The sequence below is a fragment of the Xyrauchen texanus genome, chromosome 1, assembly GCF_025860055.1.
Source record: "Xyrauchen texanus isolate HMW12.3.18 chromosome 1, RBS_HiC_50CHRs, whole genome shotgun sequence".
Taxonomy (NCBI): domain Eukaryota; kingdom Metazoa; phylum Chordata; class Actinopteri; order Cypriniformes; family Catostomidae; genus Xyrauchen; species Xyrauchen texanus.
In genome coordinates this window covers 21,801,502-21,823,886 of record NC_068276.1, presented here as the reverse complement: position 1 = coordinate 21,823,886, position 22,385 = coordinate 21,801,502, and the positions used below count along the sequence as shown (strand labels likewise).

General features: G+C 37.7%; 1 protein-coding gene across 1 annotated transcript in view; it reads right to left on the bottom strand.

Annotated features, from left to right (window-relative positions):
* Positions 1-378: 378 nt before the first annotated feature.
* tesk1b (testis associated actin remodelling kinase 1b) overlaps positions 379-22,385 on the bottom strand; it is a 35,324-nt gene continuing 13,317 nt past the window's right edge. The window contains exons 2-10 of the mRNA XM_052131358.1: positions 16,594-16,715; positions 13,678-13,726; positions 13,434-13,580; positions 10,949-11,031; positions 7,981-8,071; positions 7,117-7,200; positions 6,236-6,322; positions 6,019-6,121; positions 379-1,762 (exon numbers count right to left, since the gene is read on the bottom strand). Coding sequence (XP_051987318.1) covers positions 681-1,762; positions 6,019-6,121; positions 6,236-6,322; positions 7,117-7,200; positions 7,981-8,071; positions 10,949-11,031; positions 13,434-13,580; positions 13,678-13,726; positions 16,594-16,715 — 1,848 coding nt within the window. The 3' untranslated portion in view covers positions 379-680. The remainder of the gene's footprint in view (positions 1,763-6,018; positions 6,122-6,235; positions 6,323-7,116; positions 7,201-7,980; positions 8,072-10,948; positions 11,032-13,433; positions 13,581-13,677; positions 13,727-16,593; positions 16,716-22,385) is intronic.

Sequence of the window (22,385 nt, the reverse complement as noted above, 5' to 3'; positions counted from 1 at the left end):
CATACATGCATACACATACACACACACACACACACACACACACACACACATACAGTACGTAAGATTTTCAGTACATATACATGAACCACTACAGAGAACTACCAAGACAAAGTAAAAAAAAAAAAGTACAATGCAGAAACATTTACCTTAAAAAACAGAGAGATTTCATAAGATGTTTCTGTCAGTAGGTGAGTGGAAAAAGTAAGAAGAGGACAGCAGTGTCACACTTCATGCAAGGCCACAAAACCACACAGGGACAGAACCCATTTGCACGTAGCTAGAGAAAACAGGAGAAAAGTGCACAGAAACAGAGAGAGACAAAAAGCACTCTCGAGTGGAGACATTAGCAAAAATGAAGACAAAAATCTTAGTTGTAATCTCATTTAATGTCATTAATAAAATAATACATCTGACCATTTTTCCATCTTAAAGTGTTTTCACAAACTTTCAAATAATTTTAAAAATAACAAAAATATTGACATAACGCATGTCATTAGAGAGGCGGTAAAGCCAATGGAGTGTTCAAGTTCAGTTGAACAAATCATGCATAGCATTTTTTATTATTTTTTTACTCTATAATGACATTTTTCAGCTGAAGAGCTTAGACAACACATTAAGCAATACCCTCCTTTTTAATTTATCACCTATTTCACATGCAGCTATCGCACATATCAATGACATTATGTCCGCGTGCCATGCAGAGCGATGTTTGGCTCTGCCGGTGAGGGTGGCAACGCTTTGCACAGAAGCCTTTTCCCAGCTGAATCGGCATTCAAGTTCTTGTAAGGGTTTTGTTGAGGTCTGCGTGCACAAATGGATGGGAAACTCATCCCTGCTAGGCAGCAACCAGAACAGGATATGACCTCGTCCTGTTCTGGAGGTGTAAGTGGGGTTGTGGCGCTGTGGGAGCTGTTACTGCCCCATTCTACAGATTGAGTTACAGGCATGGTGCTGTTATTGTTGTCTAATAATGGTGGCAAACAGGGCGGTCCGTTGGAGACAGGGGAGCTCCAGCCATTGAAGAAGGTTTTGGGTGAAATAGGAACAGGGCCATCTGGTGTATCAGGAGAGCTGGTGCAGTCCATAGGCTCCTCTACAGCAGATCTGTTTGCAGACGTTAACTCTAGATCCATCGGGAGGCCAGAATCATCAGCTACAACTTCTTGAATTCTCATTTCAAGATTCTCTTTCTCATCGTCTGTCTCTGGGTCTAAATGCCTAATACCCTCTGTGGGTGTATCAACAAGCCCACTGTTATTAGGCAAGTCAAGAATACTCTCATTGCTCATGGTCAATAAACTGTCCCTCCCCATGTCCAACATACTGAAATTGACTGGATTTGTCTGATTTCGATTCAGTTCCAAAACATCTGTATCCATAACACTATTTTTTTTCTTGTATTTGTCCTTTTCACCACTGCTATGTAAAGGCTGGATATCTTCTGGTGTGCAGGGCAGTGATTGGCTACGTCTATGGAAAAAGGGTGGGGTCTTGTCACTGGAGGTGGGGCTGCAGGGGTCTGGGGGTGGGAGGGTGAAAGTGAGAGAAATGACAGACTTGCTCGGGGTATCGAAGAGCTTGATGCGGCCACCGTTGAGGTCTTGGCGCTGAGAGAAGGGGTTGACGCGCATCGGTGTGGCCTGTGTCAGGGGAGGGGTTGGAGGGGGAAGCATATCCGACTTGCTGCGGCAGAGACTGGGGTCAGCAGTAATGTCTAGAGAATGCTTTTGGCTGGAAGATGCTGTGCTTGGGGACAACAAGTCTGAGAAAAAAAGAGGGAGAGAGAGAGAACAAATTCTTAAGAAGGCTCTGAGATAAAGAACAACAAAATTACAGAAATGCAAAAAGTTCTAGTCACTATAAATTATTTGTTAATTTTTGAGTAATTAATATTATCAAGGCAAAAAGCAAAAAATCTTGCACACTACCATAGCTTCCAAAACACGATCAATAATTTATTGCGAAGTTTCCTTTCTTGATCGTGTTCTGCATGCTATTGTAATGTGCAGGATTTTTTGCTTTTTGTCTTGATAATTATATCTTTTCTTCCTATGACTTTTCAGGTGTGCGAGGGGCTTTGAATTATTGAGTAATTATTTTGAAATGCAATTTAATTTAAAGTGTTATGATAGGCTGAATAATAGTGCTGAATGGATTTGTGATTATGAATTTTGTATTTATGTAAAAGGGTATTTATTTGTGTTTTATGGGATAAGGAAGGTGTTTTTGTTAATATAGCTCCCCCCAGTGGTAAATATTTAAAAATCACAGGTAAAGGGGCCGAGGGAGGAAAATAGTTTTTTTATAGGAATTACGGATTGCAGTATTGTATAAAAGGTTCCTTCTGGAATTTCCAGTGGGTTTCTAGAACAGCGATTTGTGATTTTGAGTCAAATTAGGTCTGTGGTTAACATTACATTGAGATGGTTACATTTTGTTCTACAATATACATTTCTTACACAGTCATATATAAAGAAATTATTTCAAGTCAATGCGTTTGTTAAAAACCAAAATAAATTTCGAGGTGCTGAGTTCAAGACAAAAATACATTTTGAGCCACTGTTTTTTGGTTAAGAGGTTCTTAAAAAGAACTATAACCATGACATTTGTTAAGCTCCCATAAGTAGAATTCTGCTTCTATAACACCAATAATCCAAAGTTAATCTAATAATATTCAAAGACCAATTTGTTGAAATTAAATAAAAACAGAAGATAGCAAATACTTCTCAAAAACAAGGTACAAGATTAAATTATTATTCAAGATAATTAATAAATGTTTATATAATATATATATATATATTTTACCCTGCCAAACAGTTTTTTTTTTTTTTTTTTTTTCCAGAAATTTAAGACCAATATTGATGCACAATAATAATAAAAGCAGCATATGGAAAGATATCGGAGTCTTTATTATCCACAATATTCTACAAAATATTGAAATTGTATTACTCTTATAGACATGTTATTTTTGTCTTTTATGTTAATAATCATGATATTGATGATGATCTTTAACTTTTTATATTATTTGTAAAAGAAATACAAATTCTTCATGCACATTACCAACTGTAAGCCTCTCTTCAGTGTTTATGAAAGAGATGAAACTTTATATAAACACAATATCAAAATATTTCACTCTAATCATAGCTGTAAATCTCAAAACATCTGTAATGTTCTAAATTCAACATTTTCACTTAAATGATGTTGTGATATTTATGTACCGTCATTTGAAAAATGTCATACGTCTTTGCTACCGTTATGTCTAAAATGACATTTATGTACCCTCTTTGTTTTGCCTTGTCTATATTGTTTTGTTTATATTTTTTGCTGTTTCTCTGTGTAATTTAATGTTTATTAGTTAGAATTTTGTGATATGCACGTCGTCTGTATGTGTATTTTTTAAATAAAGCAAAAAAGTATTGAATTCATTCTCCAATTTAAAAAAGAAAATACCACTATGATCAAGACTTAATCCCTCCATCTTCTGAAAACTGAAAAGTGAAAACAAAGTGAAAACTTCCTGCACGAATCTGCACACATCTTTTGCCCATGTTGATTTTTCTTAAGAATTTATCTTCACAGAATAGCCCATTTTATTTGTATTGCCTTCTCCATTTCTGTTTGATCAGAATCAGAATAATCTTTATTGCCAACTGTTCTCATTTACACAAGGAATTTTTTTTTGCGATCAGAGAAACAAGTGCACACAGAAAATACAGCGATACAATACATTTTCTCCTGAAGTCCACTTTTATCGCCACTGTTTTGAGCATGTTCAGCTCAAGGTTGTTGTGACTGCATACAGATGGGAGGTGGATCAGCTGGCTGTCTGGTGCGGACTAGTCACCGTCGCGGATGAGGCTGATGACTGTGATGTCATCTGTAAACTTCAGGAGCTTGGCAGAGGGGTCCTTTGCAGTGCAATCATTGGTGTACAGGGAGAACACCAGTGGAGAGAGAACGCATCCCTGAGGAGCACCAGTGCTAATAGTGAGGGTCCCAGATGAGAGTTTCCCCAGTCTCACTAGCCACGGCCTATCGGTCTGAAAGCTGTTGATCCATCGACAGAGTGGGGTGGGCATGGAGGCCTGGGTCAGTTTGGTTGAGAGAAGATCAGGCATGATGGTATTGAAGGCTGAACTGAAGTCCACAAATTGTATTCTTGCATAAGCCCCAGGTCTGTTGAGGAGTTGCAGGATTTAATGCGGTCCCATATTGACAGCATCATCCACAGACCTGTTGCTTGGTAAGCAAACAGAAGGGGGTCTAGCAGGGGTCCAGAGATGTCTTTGAGGTAGGCCAAAACCAGTCTATCAAACTACTTCATGACCATAGACTTGTGTGACAGGTCTGTAGTCATTAAATCCTGTGATTTGGTTTTTTTTGGGGACCGGAATGATGGTGGAGCATTTGAAGCAGAAGGGAACTTCACACTGCTCCAGTGATACATTGAAGCTCTGTGTGAAGTTTGGGGCCAGTTGGTCAGCACAGACATTCAGACAGGCAGGAGAAACATCATCTGGGCCTGAAGCTTTCCTAGTCTTCTGTTTCTTGAAGACCCAGCACACATCCTCACAGCCCATAAGTGCAGGTTGAGTAGCAGGAGGGGAGAGGAGCGGGGTTCCAGGAGGTGTTGTGTGTGTAAAGTGAAGATCAGCGTGGGGGAAGGGTGTGAGACTGGGATTTTCAAACCTGTAGTAAAACACATTCAGCTCATCAGCCATTTGTTGATTCTCTACAGAGCGAGGGGGTGGTGTCTTGTACTTGATGCTGAAAACAGTTTTTCAGATTTTCAAAAGTAGCTTCTTTTAGCCACTCTGATTTCCTTAGTCAGTGTGTTTCTGGCCTGGATGTACAATATTTTATCCCCACTTCTGTAAGCATCCTCTTTGGCATGATGAACCATGGTTTATCGTTATTGAATTATAAAAATTTCCTAGTAGGGATGCACATATTCTTACAGAAACTGATATATGACGTCAAAGTATCTGTGAGCTCATCCAGGTCTGTGGTTGCAGCCTCAAAAACACACCAATCATTGCAGTCAAAGCAGTCTTGCAGTTCCAGCTCTGCTTCATTGGTCCAACGCTTTACAGTCCTTACTACAGGCTTAGCTGATTCTTAGCTTAGTTTCTGCTTGTAGGTTGAGAGAAAATTAACCAGACGATCAGAGAGTCCCAAAGCTGCTCGAGGAACAGAACAATATGCATCCTTTACAGTGGTGTAGCAGTGGTCAAATATATTTCGGTCTCTGGTGGGCATGTGATGTGTTGTTTTTATTTTGGCAGTTCACAGGTGAGGTTAGCTTTATTAAAATCTCCCAGAATAAGAGATATGTTGTTCCTCCATATCTGTATGATCAGCCAGCTGTTGCAATGCCTCAATCACACATGCTTGTGGTGGGATGCACACATACAACAGAGTAAATGAGGAAAACTCTAGAAAGGCTAACAGTTGATGAAGAGCACTTATAAATTAGGACAGCACATCTTCTTCAATGCTGTTACAGCTGTCCACCAAATTTCATTGATGTAAAAGTATTTACCACCGCCTCTTGTTTTCCCCCATGATTCCACAACGCGATCCATTCTAAACAGCTAGAAGCCCGGCAAATGAAACGCGCTGTCCTTGATGGCTTCATTCAGCCAGGTTTCCGTGAAACACAAAGCAGCAGAGTTAGAAAAGTCCTTATTTGTTTAGAAGCAGTTTGTGCATTTTGTTGGCAAGGGAGAGGACATTCACCACATGAATACTCGTCAGTGGAGTCCCAAAGCCGTATTGACGAAACTTCACAAGTGCGCCAGCTCGCTTGCTTCTCTTGGAGCACTTGTAGAACCCACTGCACCTCCAATTAAGATGTCTAATAAAACATCTGAATAATCAAAAACATGCTCCACACCAAAGCAGCCATCCGCGGTGCCATTTACTTTAGATTATACAGTGTTGCATTTATTGTTTTTATACTTTTTTTCTTATCTCTGGCAATGCATTCCCTCAGCAGTCTTTTATCTGCTGACTCACCCTGAACTTCAGACTCCACATTTTCATGCTGCTCTCGATCAGTCTCTCTCTTCTCCAGCTCTGCCACCACCTCTGTGAATGAGGGCCGACTGTCTGGATTCATCTGGAAGCAAAATAAAAAATAAATAAATAAATAAAAAATAAAATATATATATATATATATACGGTCTCTCAAGCCAGCAAATAAGTGTGCGTGTTCCCTTGTGTAAGGTCTTACGTAGCAGCATACGACAGCGAGGTTGAAGAAATGAGGAGGACACTCTCCCACCATCTGCTGAAAGGCCTCCACATCCAGACCGAAGTCCTGAATGACAAAACAGACATCAATAATGACTTAAATAAAATATTATGCAGTATAATGCTAGACAGGAATGTTAAACAACAACAGTGTCATCCCTGCTTGAACATTTTGAGCTATTTTGGAAATTAGTTTTGCAGCACTTATGGTACTTATAAAAGCATTTGCTAAATTAATAAACTTAAAGATTATAGTTTCAGATCTCAGAAACAGTTCAATATTTATGTCCATATTTGCTTGAAATTCTTCCCCTTGCCCAGATGTTGATATGCATGAAGAATTTGAATTAAGAAGAAGAATGTAAAAGTTAAAGTGGAGATTGACTGAGCAGGAAGGAGAATTAATAGTAAAACTTGACTGTTTCTCACCCACACCTATCACATATCACTTCGATTTAACCACTGGAATACTTCAATGCTGACGTGTGTGATTTTTGGAGCGTCAAAGTTTTGGCACCCATTCAATTGCATTTTATGGTTTAACAGAGGATATTTGTCTAAAAAAAACTTAATTTGTGTTCTGCAGAAGAAATTCATACACATCTGAGATGGCATGAGGTTCAGTAAATGAGACAATTTTCATTTTTGGGTGAACTATTTCTTTAAGCTAAACAAAAGAACATTATGCAGTACTACAAAAATAAATGAAAAAAAAAATAAAATAAAAAAAAATCAGCCTTAATATTAATAATGTAATATTTTAAATATTTAAGTATGTAATTATAACATAATTTAAACAAAAAAGTTTTCTAATAGCAAAAATGGCTGAACTGAGCTAATAAGATGCTTTCAGTTTTTCACCTCTGTCCTTGGCAGGAAGTCAGGATCTGCCTGAATCCGGCCAATGATCTCACAGAGAATGATGCCATAGGCAAATACATCCACCTGTAAAAGACCATATGCTTTTGTGAATCCTTTTGTTCAACTGTTAAAACGCATAGAATTATATTTTATATCTATCTGTATCTATATACATATATCTCCAAAAGGAATTGAATATTTACTCTGAAATATGGCACAAACAAAAACAAGGCTGTGAGGGATAGACAAAATATTTTAAATGTGTTGTACTTTTTATTTAGCGGATGATAAACACACTGTATAATATAATTTTATAACACATTAATTAATACATAAAATCCAAAATATGTTTAAGATACAAAGTAGGAAAAAAAGCATGCAAATACGATGAACAAGGCAATACACAAAATAATTAAAATGATCAAATATTGCTCAATGTCCTTCTCAGAACCAAATGACTAAAGAATTTGGACCTTTGTTTTTTTTGACTATGCCATCTGAACATAAATGGAATAAGCGGATCAAAATGTGCTTTACCGGTGTGTACATTTATTTATTTTACACTGACATTACATCTTTCCAAAAAATTCCAGTGGACAACAACATCGGTTGTGAAAATGAGGAGTGACCTTTGACCTAAAGACAGTTCAACCCATTGAACAGACTAGACTGTACTAATCTCCCTCACAGCCTTGTTTTGATTCTCATGAAATCAAAAATGCCATTTAATGCTGAGTAAGGTTCATAGTGGACTAAATTTGAATCTGATATGCTTGCATAATAGCAGCAATCTGATGAGTTGTCTGGGTGAAAGAGTCATTTAAAAAGGTCTGTATCTGGGTAATCAGTCACGCCATATCAAACCTTTTCATCATAGTGTTCTCCTCTAAGCACTTCCGGAGCCATCCAGTAGGGGGAACCGACTACAGCCAAGGTCTGTTTATCCGCATCATTCCTGAAGTGGAAAAAGGAAAAGCTGTTTCTCCCATTCATCTTTCATATTGATTCCTCATTTCCAAATTTAACATGCACACAATTATTAGGTGTGTGTGTGTACAAATAAAGCTACAGCTCTTCTCCAGTTCACTATTATAGTTGGCACACTCTTAGCCTGCTGAGAGACACTTCCTCAGTTTTATTTTAGTCCGGGACAGTACACTGGATATAAATAGCCTGAGAGGAAGAGGGAAGATGAGAGAGAGGGGGAGAGATAAATTAAGTAATGTTTTTCAGAATAAACACCATTTGTGGATGAGGAGACTGTGGGTAATCGTCTCACAGCACAATGCAGCTGAAATACTTTGTCCTTATTAGGAGAGCTCTCAAAAAAGCCTTCATTTAGCACTCTGCTCTCTCACAGTTTTACACTTTAAAAACAAAGCATTTGCAAACACACACAAAATATGCATTACATAATTTTTTGCAAATGTAATTAGATAAATGCTATAATCCTTGGCCACCCTGGACAACAATTTCTCTCCACCTCTCAAGCTCAAGATTTTGGATTATTGGCATGATAAATATACTAATGATCCACAATACCCCAGTGGCCATATCGGTAGTGGCCAATAAAGTAAGCAGATACATAAATGGACTTATTATTATTTATTCAAATTCAAACATTACTTTCGGTTTCTAGTTATAAAAGAAAGAAATCACCATCAATCTTTTCTATCCTACATTAATACACGTCTGATTATAATTGAACTTACAATTCTAGATTTCATGTGAATACAGTCAAAATATGTAACACACACACACACACACACACACACACACACACACACACACACACACACACACACACACACACACACACCATTTATTTAAACTGATACTTGAGATAAGGGACAAAAAATGTCCTACATAAAAAAAAGTCTTAGTTAAAAATCAAGAAATAATAAAATTTAATAAAATCATAAAAATACTGGATAAGTTTAATCTAAATGAAATGTGTATACTCAGGGCATTTATTATTTATATTTTTGATATTTCATTAGACTTTTTTAAAATGCATGTAAATTAACCTGTCCTTAGCAAGTTTCTACAATGGTAAACTGCCAAACAAAGCGTTTAAAAATGCAACAATTTCATAAATATGAATATCAAATGAAAGGTATGTATCTGTAAGATATCACAAAGTAAACTTAAAATTATATTTTCCAAAAAAAAAAAGGCTGTCGAAGTTGTGTCCTCACTTTGCATCAACTCCACCAGATTTGTTTTTATAATCCTGAATAAATCAGAGAGTGTCACAGTCCTCTATAACTCTTCCTGCTCATGTTAGATGCAACAGTAGGACACATGGTCTGGTAAGTTTTAGATTTTCTAAATTTTAAACAATCAATGTTTAAGTCTCTGCCGTCAAAGCTTCAACATGTAAAATCCGACATTTCCATTATGAACAAATCTGTTAAGAATTGTAAAATAATTGTGGAATTTAAGTTTAGGTTATAGAGGCAGCTTTAAAGGTGCGGTCTCGCATACATTCTCACCGCGGGTGAAATACAGTCATCTCAATGGGAATCTGCGTGATGGACTTCCGGTGGCAAAGAATTTGGTAAACTTTGACAGGCGAAATCACCGTGTTTAACAATAGGAAGTTGCTTGGTTTGGCAGTGACCTCTGTGAGGGTGGTGCTTCATACACAACTACACTGAATATTTAAAATGACAAGGATATCATTTCAGCAATGAGATTCTTTTTAATGTAAGTCTCACAGAGTATAAAAGTACAACAGTAAAAAATGGCTGCTTGACAATTTTATTTTTGTTGGTTTCACATGCAAAATTTTGTCAACTCAGAAGTCAATTGTCAGAATAGCGTGAAAACATAAAACAGTATAGAATGTATTTTGTCACTTAACTATTAGATACTTTAAGACTTTACACTCTTGTTGGATGAATCAAATTAAAATAGCATGCTTGCATAGTGTGTCTGACAGAATTGACACAAACCAAGTTATGTTAGTGAATAAATGTCAATTTTCAGAAAAAAGCATTTTTATAACAACCTGTTCCCTTACATGGTTTGTTAACTGATACCTTTTTATACATTTCAAATTAATTTAGTATAAAATAAAATAGAAAATAAGATTTATAACCAGTTATGTCCCTTATCTCAATATTTATATATATAAATGTATAATTAAAATGATTGGTCATCATATTGATTATTGGTTAGGGTATAGGCACATTTGATTTCCTTCCAAAACCCTATTTGAAATTTTACCTCCAAAAAAAAAGCACCTAGCTGTCTCAAAATTATTTGCATAAGTTCACAAATTTTGCCCACATTCTTGGCAATCGGTGCATTCCTAAAATATACTGCAGTCTTCCAGAGACACTTTCCTACAGTGCCATTTTGAAAATAAACACAAACACAGGGCGGACATGGATCCCTGGTGACATTACATGTATACACATTTTGTTCCAGAGCACTAAAAACACACACCATGTCCATATAATACGTGTTGACAGCAAAAAAGGAAGGCTGAACATGAATTGAGACTCATTTAGAGTAAATATCAACATCATAACTCAAGCATAGCTTAAGTATTTACATCTATGTCATATTCACAAGTAACTCATTGTGTACACACATCTACTCAAATATCAACTGTGCATGACTGCCTGGATTTGTAGAAGCTGTGCAACCTAAAGATGTGCTGACTAAATCACATACACTTAATCATTTACTCTGCAGCCAGTGCTTTATGGGAAAACGGAAGATCATCAATCAGTACTTTCTCTCTCTCTCTCTCTCTCTCTCTCTCATACAGTGCAGTACATCTAATCTTATCTTTCGAGTTATGACGATGCCATTTACTGACCTGTGATCAGGTATTTTCTCTGCCAGACCAAAGTCCCCTACCACCGCACTGCAGTGTCCATTCTCCCAGCGAACCAGACAGTTCTGCACAAACATATTTGGAGGGAAACATAAATGTTTGTGCCCATACCACTTGGGCATGTTTATTTTTTACATGAATCTTTTGTTTAATTAACTAATTATTTATTTGTAATTATTTTTATTTATTTTTATAAAAAAAAATAAAAAAAACATTTATTGGACGTATACCACGGCAAGAACAACGTGAAAGAATTTTGTTTAAAAAAAAAATAAATAAAAAATAAAAAAATCACATGTATATAAGTATTCACAGCCGTTGCTCAATACTTAGTTGAAGCACCTTTGGCACCAATTACAGCCTCAAGTCTTTTTGTGTATGATGCTACAAGCTTGGCACACCTATTTTTGGGCAGTTTCTCCCATTCTTCTTTGCAGGACCTCTAAAGCTCCATCAGGTTGGATGGGGAGCATCGGTGCACAGCCATTTTCAGATCTCTCCAGAGATGTTCAATCGGGTTCAAGTCTGGGCTCTGGCTGTACCACTCAAGGACAATCACAAAGTTGTCCCGTAGCCACTCCTTTGTTATCTTGGCTGTGTGCTTAGGGTCATTGTCCTGTTGGAAGATGAACCTTCGCCCCAGTCTGAGGTCCAGAGTGCTCTGGAGCAGGTTTTCATCAAGGATGTCTCTGTACATTGCTGCATTCATCTTTCTCTCGATCCCGACTGGTCTCCCAGTTCCTGCCGCTGAAAAACATCCCCACAGCATGATGCTGCCACCACCATGCTTCACTGTAGGGATGGTATTGGCCAGTGATGAGCGGTGCCTGGTTTCCTCCAGACATGACGCTTGCCATTCAGACCAATCTTTGTTTCATCAGACCAGAGAATTTTGTTTCTCATGGTCTGAGAGTCCTTCAGGTGCCTTTTGGCAAACACCAGGCGGGCTATCATGTGCCTTTTACTGAGAAGTGGCTCCCGTCTGGCCACTCTACCATACAGGCCTGATTGGTGAAGTGCTGCAGAGATGGTTGTTCTTCTGGAAGGTTCTCTTCTCTCCACAGATAAATGCTGAAGCTCTGTCAGAGTGATCATCAGGTTCTTGGTCACCTCCCTGACTAAGGCCCTTCTCCCCCGATCGCTCAGTTCGGCCGGGCAGCCAGCTCTAGTAAGAGTTCTGCTGGTTCCAAACTTCTTCCATTTATGGATGATGGAGGCCACTGTGCTTATTGGGACCTTCAATGCTGCAGAAACTGTTCTGTACCCTTCCCCAGATCTGTGCCTTGTTACAATGCTGTCTTGGAGGTCTACAGACAATTCCTTGGACTTCATGGCTTGTTTTGAGCTCTGACATGCACTGTTAACTGTGGGACCTTATTTAGACAGGTGTGTGCCTTTCCAAATCATGTCCAATCAACTGAATTTATCACCGGTGGACTCCAATCAAGTTGTAGAAACATCTCAAGGATGATCAGTGGAAACAGGATGCACCCGAGCTCAATTTTGAGTGTCATGGGAAAGGCTGTGAATACTTATGTACATGTGATTTTTTTTAGTTTTTATTAAATTTGCAAAGATTTCAAACAAACTTCTTTTACTTTGTCATTATGGGGTATTGTTTGTCGAATTTTGAGGAAAATAATGAATTTAATACATTTTGGAATAAGGCTGTAACACAACAAAATGTGGAAAAAGTTAAGCGCTGTGAATACGTTCCAGATGCACTGTATGTATGTATGTATGTGTATATATATATATATATATATATTTTAGGGCTGTCGATTTAACGAGTTAATAACGTGCGATGAATTTTACAAAAAATAACGTTAAAAAAATTAACGCAATTAATCGCGCGCATACCTCTATTTTAACTAGTTTTTCTTTGCTTTATAAAGACGTTTTATTTGGTTTTCACAGTTTTGTTAAGTTAATATTTTCGGATTAATCCGTTTATTTTTCTTGCCAAGTTTTTTTATACATAAGTGTAAATTTATGTCTATAAAGCCCCTTTTTGCACTTTTTTGTAAAGACTTGAAATATTATTTAAATACTCTTTGTACCTCCAACAACTCCAAAGCATTGAAAAGCAAGATTCCTGCATTCGAAACTGCGCTCCTACCAGCTGGGTTTGAACGCAAGAACGCATTCTCATCTTGTGCTGCCACTAGTGTCAAGCAAGCCTAAGTTTAGTTGGCCGAAGTTCCACAGGTAGGCATATTCCTTACTTTGCGTTTTACGTGTTATTTTTAAATATAATTTAATCACACTGAATTAACCCATTAAATCGACAGTCCTAATCTAAAGGTTTATCAAATTAAGGAATATAATTGTTTACCATTTGAACATCACCGTTCTACAGTACCACCACAATGCACAGTGCTCTTAGTTGTGCCTGCAAGTGAATCTGTAATACACAGTATGTCCTTCCTGTGTGTGTGTGTGTGTGTGTGTGTGTGTGTGTGTGTACCTTTGATGTGAGGTCTCTGTGGAATATGCCCATGCTGTGGAGGTACTGCAGTCCTCTGGCAATGTCCAGACTGAGGCTTATTCTCACAGACCAAGAGAGGGACACATCACTGTTCAACAGCTGCTCCAAGTTCCCACCATTAATGTACTTTAATAACAAACACAAACACAGAGGTCAAACATTTCTTTCATTTTTAATTTTAGATGATGTCACAGTAGGCATGCATTCTATCTTTCCTCCTCACCTCTGTCAGAGCATGGAGATGTCCCTCATGTACACACACTCCCACAAACCTGAAGAGACACAAGCACAGATGGGAAATAAGGGTGTTGAAAGCAACAAACAAAAAAAATTGAAAAAAGAGGGGAAAAAAAAAAAACAGCAACAAGTTTCTTCAGGTGTGACCCAGCTCAAGAATGTGAGATGGAACACCTGCATTTCAGAGGTAGGGAAAATCTTAAGCATGCATGTAAACATTCTCTTTTACGCAGACATTTATTTGAAACACACAGGACCACACATGATGATGCAGGTTTATCTTGTCCCAGTGCATATAAACAAACATCTTCTGTATTGATGAGGGGATTTGACTGGGATCTACTGTATATATATATTTGTATGTTGTACTATAATTATCCCTCTCTTTATATTTGCAGTGTCATACATTTACTCCCCGATTCCCAATTAAATGTGACACTCTACATACATTATGGTGAAGACAAAAGATGTCATTCTCTGACAATGATATTCATGTTTTATACAATGCTGTGTTTATTGCCCAACAGCAAATACTTTGTCCTCTAAGCTGGAATTAAAAACAAAACAGTCTTTCCCTTCAAGAGGCGAGAACGGAAAAAACGTTTAAATGTAGAAATTAATTATTTAATAAATTATTCAAGAGGTAAAGTGGAAATGTATAAATATTAATATATAAATATGAATAAAGTTAGTTGGAAACGCTCACACTCCCCATCCCAGCTAATTAATACACATGAAAAAAAAAAAAAAAACAGGTGATAGGGACAGGTGATACCATTTACTTGCGACTCATTGCAAAAAAGTACTATTGCAGCATCAAAATACAGTGACGGTATCAGATGGTAATAAAAAATTTTTTTTTTTTTTTTTAAATAAACCATGGTACTGAATGTATAGTATACACAAATACATTAGTATTAACATGGTATTCCAAGGTACTTCAAAGAACACCATGATTTGCCATAGTCCATGCCCAGAAACATGGTAATACCACAGTACTTGGTACTTTTTTGCTAGTTAAGGATAAAAAAGGATTTAACCATTTATCTGTTTCTCCACCACACTTATCATCACATCTGAAGACATGGATTTAACCACTGGAGTCACGTGGATTACTTTTATGCTGCCTTTATGTGCATTTTGAAGCTTCAACATTTTGGCACCCATTCAATTGCATAGTATGGACCTACAGAGCTGAAATATTCTTCTAAAAAATCTTTTTATTTGGAGTGATGGTGGTGTAGTGGGCTAAAGCACATAACTGTTAATCAGAAGGTCGCTGGTTCGATCCCCACAGCCACCACCATTGTGTCCTTGAGTCACTTAACTCCAGGTTGTGGGATTGTCCCTGTAATAAGTGCACTGTAAGTCGCTTTGGATAAAAGCGTCTGCCAAATGCATAAAATGTAAATGTAAATGTGTTCAGCAGAAGAAAGTCTGGGATGGCCTTAGGGTGAGTAAATGAGTAGAGAACTGTCCCTAATTGTTTTGCTATAATTTTCAAAGTACAAAAAAAAAATCAAATAAATAAGAATATTTTAAAAAGTATTTTAATGATGTGCAAAGTAGAGTAACATGTAATATTAAATAATAAAGTGGTCAGTGTGCAATGAATTGCAGTTTATTGGAATTTAATTTTTACAGGGTTTTTGTGTTCAATGGAATAGTTCACTCAAAAACATCAGTAAACAACTTCTATATTTGGTCCATTCCTTACACCTTCGGTTTGGCTTCAAAAGACTCAGTGCACAAATCGTATAGACAACTTTTACAATAGTTCTATAGTGCTATGGTCATTTCGGAGCTTGACAGCCCATCTTCATTGTCTTTCATTACAAGAGTGGCCAGAACTTTCATCAAAAATTCCCCTTTTGTGCTCCGTGGAAGAAAGGCCATGATCAAACAGCAGCAGAATACGGTTGTCAGTCCTGTTTTAGAGTCATGCGGTTATGTGCACACGCAGTTTGGTTATAAATGAGACTGTCAACCGCATTCTATAACCAAATTCACACTCGTACATTTTCAGGACTCATAACTGTATTTTCAGCTATCCTGTGCTGAATGGAACCGTACTGGATAACTAGTTATGCATCACATCAAATAATACAAGAGCTGCGCTGCTCACGCAAGGGTTCCGTTAACTCATGGAGACAATTACATAAACTGCAGCAGTGCTCATTGCAATACTGTATTAACAAGATGAACAATTTATCATAATGATTCAAACTCCACAATGGTGATAATATCTGGCAAGGATTTCACCACTTAATTTTTTTAAAATATATCCATGTATGTGGTTATAGACACTGTGCAATATCGCTCAGCATTAGCATAAAGTTGCACTTTTCTCAGTTTTGTTGCATCTGTCACACCCACATCCTGTCGCTCGTGTAGCCAGTTCTCATTGAAAATGAATGGTCTCCTGTCGCTTTGTGGCTGCAAATTGCTAACAACGTGAACGGGGTTTAATGGTCTGGGCACGAGGCGCGTGACTCAAAAGCTACGCACAACACTATTCTTTATAGTCATTGAAGTTCCGATGGATGAAACACACCTCAAATGGGCTCATTTATTTAATAATGTGGTGTCAATTGCGATAAAATACAGTTGATATTTACAGGTGTTGAAATACAGGCCAAAGGCTTGACTTACGTTATTTGTTCATGCCGCTGCTGGAAGCTCTGAACGGGACATTTCAATGCCTACAACTGTCAGTAAATGTGGTTTTTGGCCTCAAACAATGACAGTGTGAATTTGGGCAAAGAGTCATATGGGTTTGAAACAACAGGAGACAATTAACATTTTTTTGATGAACTATCCCTTTAGAAGAGGAATATAAGGGCAGATTCAGAGAGGATTGTAGGGTTGGTAATCAGAGGGTGTGGATGAGTGTTTTGCAAACCTGAGTATGTTGGGATGTCTAAGGCGGTTCATCAGCTGTACCTCCTTCAGCATGTTGGCTCTGTTACTGGCCATAGTGTTCATCTTCAGAGCCATCACCTGCCCTGTGATACGATGCTGCACCTTCAGAGAGAGAGATAGAGGACCTTCTGTCATTGACAAACACTATAAAAGTCCCTCTGCTCTATTCATGTCTCCAGCAGCTGGATCGAGATCTCTGACACGCACGCACGCACGCACGCGCGCACACGCACGCGCACGCACGCACGCACGCACGCACGCACACACTTCAAAGTCACTGGCTCCAGGAAAAAAAATATTTGCACTCAGCAGTAGGGCTGCACGATTTGGACCCAAAAATCATATTGGAATCATTTTTGACAAATTCTGAGCTTTTGAATACTTCATTCGATGATAAAAACTTTTAAAATGAAATATTGCTGCCGCTTAAAATTTTGAAGCACACCCCTTTTTGAGCAAACCATGAAAATGTCATACCTGAATTTAAATCGTTGTATTTACTGGACCCATTGGAGTATGAACACAGGTGTTGTATCTTTTGAAAGATGACACTTTGGGCTTTATTTCCCAAGTTTCAGAATTAATATATGTTGTTATTTTTTAAGTTAGAGAAGCTGAAGTTTATAGTAGTACAGAGTCAAATTAAGGCTCCGCCTTTCAAGACAACAATATCTGACTGTACTGCCCGGCTATTATGAATAAATCTAAGCTGCATTTTTAAAAATAGACTTTGGAGACAGGCTCATTTTGTTTATGAGACTCTAATATATAAGATAATATACAGTTGAGTGGAGTGGTGTTGGTGTAGTGGCTAAAGCACATATCTGTTAATCAGAAGGTCACTGGTACGAGCCCCACGTCCACCACCTTGAGTAAGGCACTTAACTCCAGGTTGCTCTGGAGGATTGTCCCTGTAATAAGTGCACTGTAAGTCGCTTTGGATAAAAGCATCTGCTAAATGTAAATGTACAGTTTTACAACATGAATGCTGCTCAGATTGCATGGTTTGTTGAAGAACGATGATGAAAGGTAATTCTTTCAGGCGAGATCTCATGTAAACAATGGAGAATATATCAATATTTCTCAGATTTACCACTTTTATGGACGCAATAGACCTTATTCAGTGTAACAGCAGATTTCATTTTTGATGGGAATTAAAATGAGGCTGTGAGGGATTGGCTTGCAGTCTCTTTAATAGCATGCACTGTATAATGCTCCTGGATCATATCATTTTCACAAATTGTGTTTTCTGGGAGTTTTTGCCAACTGAAATATTTTGGAAACAGTTTTCACCATGTTTCGTAAGCTGATCAAATCAACAGCAACTTAAACAACAGTACAAACCATTGAACAGACTATGGGCCATATCTTTATACCACTATGTTTTAAGTGCAGTGCTATGCAATATGTTATGTGCACAAAGTCAGTGGGCATGGCCATGAAGTTTTGGTGCAAGCATGCGCCAAGTCTAAGCGTTAGTGGATTGATCCCTCACAACCTTGTTTTCATTACTGTCAAAAATGTAATATGCTGCTACTCTGATAAAGGTCAATAAAATAGGACCATAAAATCATTAGGCAAGGTGTTCTAGATGCCCTGTTAATATTCTAAGGCACTGGTTCTCAACTGGTTTGCTTCAGGACAGACTTTACATTGGGAATCAAGTGGCGACCCACCATAGTAAAAATGTAACCTGTATTTTTTTTGCTGCATATCACAGTGTTGATCTTTCCCTCCTCAGTGCTGTTTGGCTTATCAGGGCTGTCTACTGTTTGATGGGTTTGACTTGACTTCCTCCGTAACGCTTTAAACTAGAAAAGTTTCACTAGAATTGAAATAGGTCAGTTGGTTTTTAGAGAGAAGTGAGCAAAAGCGTGAGCTGGTTCCGTTACATTCGGGCAAAAGCTTTAATAGCGCCGTGAAAATATCGCAGTGCAGATGAGAATTCTTTAGCTGAATGAGAGATTATCATTAAATTTGCATGGGCAGTCTTAAATAGATATCACTTTGGCATCCACCGAGGTAAAGACAGTTTCAGGTTTGATATTCGACGGATACTCGCACTGTCAAACCAGTTTTCAAAACAATAGCTTTCAAACCAGTTGAGCCACAGTATCCAAGGAAGTGTCATGATGTTGGAAAAATTGCGCACAACATTGCACATATGCTATTCTCATGATTCTGACATTAATTCTGACATAAATAAACATATGAAAATGTGAGCAGTCTCCAGTATTCCTAGTTGAATTAGTTATGGAGCATAAAGCATACTAGGGATGGGCGGATTGATACTAAAGTATCGATACTTCTGATACTGATGTGGTAAACTAATTTTAAACTAGTGATCTTATTATTTATATAACATAAATATGAATGCATCTCATAAGTTTCGAAGTGGAAAATAATAACTACATTGGTGAATTGTTGCATGGCACCAGAACTATTTTTTCTTCTGCTCATCTTGACGTGCAGAAATGATAAAATACAGTCAAGACAGACTTTCAGGTCACAGCACTCATTCAAAGAGGGAGCAGTGCGTACTGTGGCTCAGTTGGTAGAGCGGGTCGGCCATTAATCGCAGGATTGGTGGTTTGAATCCCGGCCCACATGACTCCACATGCCGAAGTGTCCTTGAGCAAGACACTGAACCCCAAGTTGCTCCTAATGGCAGGCTAGCGCCTTGCATGGCAGCTCTGCCATCATTGGTGTATGAATGGGTGAATGAGTCACAGTGTAAAGCATTTTGAATACCGTTAAGGTTAAAAAGGCGCTATATAAGTCCCAACCATTTACCATTTATTATAATGGGATCGTGTGACCATTTTTACAGGTTTATTTAAATGAAGGATCTTTAATCCACGTTAATACATGATGCCTTTATGAAAACTACCCATGGATTTACTGTAGTAATATTGTATTAGTCACAATCACTGAATTAACCATTTTTTTTGTCAGTAACCAAGATTTTCATACAATTAACCATGGTTTTGCTATAGCATTACTGTAGTATCCATATTGCAACTTGGTTTCAGTAATAGTAACCATATAATAATATCTATGGTTAATTTTGTGGTTTAATATGTGGCTTATACTAACTAATTTTTAAAGGGTAAACAAAACAGCCTAATAATTTTCTGCTTAGGCCTATAAATATATTAAACATTTAAGTAATAATTTATTGAAAATGTTCAAAAAGTGAACACAATGTTCATTGGTGTGCAATAGAAAGGCAGTCGATGAACATTCTGACCCTTATTTGAGGTCAGTAGGTCACATGGCCAGAGAGCTATAGAAATTTGCAACAATGAAAAACAATACAATAAATCATGTAATCACAAAAGGGTCTGCAATATTTAAGGCTAGTGAGTGGATGTTCTTGATGTAGTTTGAGGGATGTAGGTCACATGACCATGGAGCTACTGAATTAAAAAACAATTTTAATATATACATTTAAAATAATGCAAGATATAAATCTACAAAAACAAAGTGTGTGCAATGTGTCTCTTTCATTGGGTCAGCTAGAGCTATTCAAATGTGAAAAATTTGATTTGTAACTATGTTGACGGTCCCTAAATTCTGTTGGTGGTTTAAGGAAAACTACAGGCGAACATCCGTCTAACTTCTATCATTTATTTGAGTGGTCCATCAACTCTTAGGGCACACACCCATAACAAATATGAAAAAGACATAAACATTGCTTCACATCAAACTAGAAGTTTGCCCATTTAAGCTGTCTGGTTGCCATGATGACATGTGTGACTATCTCTTCTGGCATGTCTTCATCTTTCTAACCTGTGCCTCAACCTAAGGCAGATTTGTTACAGAAGTTGCCATGAAACCTTTGAAATAAACACACACACACACACACACACACACACACACACTTTTCATAACTGGCAAACACTTTTGTTTTTACTGTAATTTTTTATGAGGCAGAAATTAAAATGCTTGTTTCATCACTATTAATTAAAGAATTCTATTGACATTATCTAAAAGGTTCGCCAGTCTGAACTTGTTCCTTGATGACAGAGATATTTTCACACACACAGAAATAAAATAACCCAGGGCAACTATTTACCTGAAGCACACACAAAAGTGAGATTGAAATGAGATTGTCTACACACAAGCAATCTAATCAATCAAATGCAGAAAAGCAACCCTTATTAACAGGGAAAACCCCTACGAGGCAGCTAGAATGACACCAAACTGGTGCTTTCTGGCTGATCTCATGTCTAGTGTAGATTAATAGCAGGAAACTTAAAATGCATAAATGATCTGATATAACCAAACCCTGCAGCTAATGTTCAGGGCTAAACATGCATTTGTGTATGTGTGAGTGAGTTCTCTCAGCTTTTATCAAAAGTTAAGAGCGCTGAATGAGGTGTAGTGCCTTCAGGGCTGGATACAGGACCAAATGTGATTTCAACAAGCCTGATCAAAACATTCGCTACAAAACTTGATGCCACTGGCGTTGCTGTTAAAAAGGTTATAGGTATGCTACTTTGAAAATTGCAAAAAGTAAGTTTAGTTGTCTGGAATATTTATTTAGGGGAGAGTCGATAATAAGAGACAGTTTTCACTTGATCTCGAAGTTGCTCAATAGGCAAAAAGAAATGGGACAAAAGTAAAACTAATAAACCTAATTATATCTCCTATAAACTGAAATTACAAAATAGCATCTAACACAGGGCCTTAGAAATGCAACAATATATATATATAAAATTAAATATGATAAATGTGATCCATTCCTTGGATGTGGGGAGTCATGTCAAGGGCTAAATGAAGCTTTTTGACAAAAATAAATGTCCATGTTTTTAAATAAACACAGATTAACACACAAATGAACTTTGCAAATAATAGATGTGTTTAAAATCTACAGATATCTGTGCAATAGTGTGAGCACAGATTCCATGCCATCTACAGACTTTTCACATTTTCTGAGCCGTTTTTGAAGGAAAGCACAGCAAAGAGCAGTACACTGTTGTTGGTAAAAATCCTACAGTGCTTTTCTAGCTCAAAACATGATGAAATTAGTATAAATTATTAAGAAACGAGCTTGCAAGTGGCAGGGGATTTGAAGGATTTTATGAATTACAAGTTACAATTCTGCAGAAATCTACAGAGCTTACTAAGAAACCCTGCAGTTGTGTCCAACAATCATAATACACACACTTTTGTCATACACCTGAGATGTGAGAGAGGTGAAACAATGGCTGAAAGCAGAGTGGGGTTGCTCAGAATACTGTGGATCACCACAGAAATTAGCATGAGCCTCCACATGCTGCGAGTCTCCACGGTGTCATGCACAACGAGCCACGTGATAAAACGTGCGGATTGATGGTCTCAGAAGCCGAGACAACTGAGAGATGTGCTCCGCCACCCGGATTGAGGTGAGTAACCGTGCCACCATGAGGACCTACTAAGTACAGGGAATTGGGCATTACAAATTGGGAGAAAAGGGGAAATAAAAAATACAAATAGAAAAAGAATACTGAGGATCAAGAGTGCATGAAAACCAGCGGTGCAGGGTATGGATATGTGTGTGTGTGTATCGCAGGTGATAATCCCATTTCTATCAGCATACTTCTCATATTGCTGTTTAGACAGATGGTCTGAGACAATAAGACAGCACTTAACAGAGCATCATTGCCACCCACTACAGCACAATGCCAGAGAGTGCCCTGCTGCAGTCCAAATAAAGCACTTAACAGGCCCTAAAACTCTCATACAGACACAAAACATGTTCTTTCTTCATAGCATAAATCTTTCATA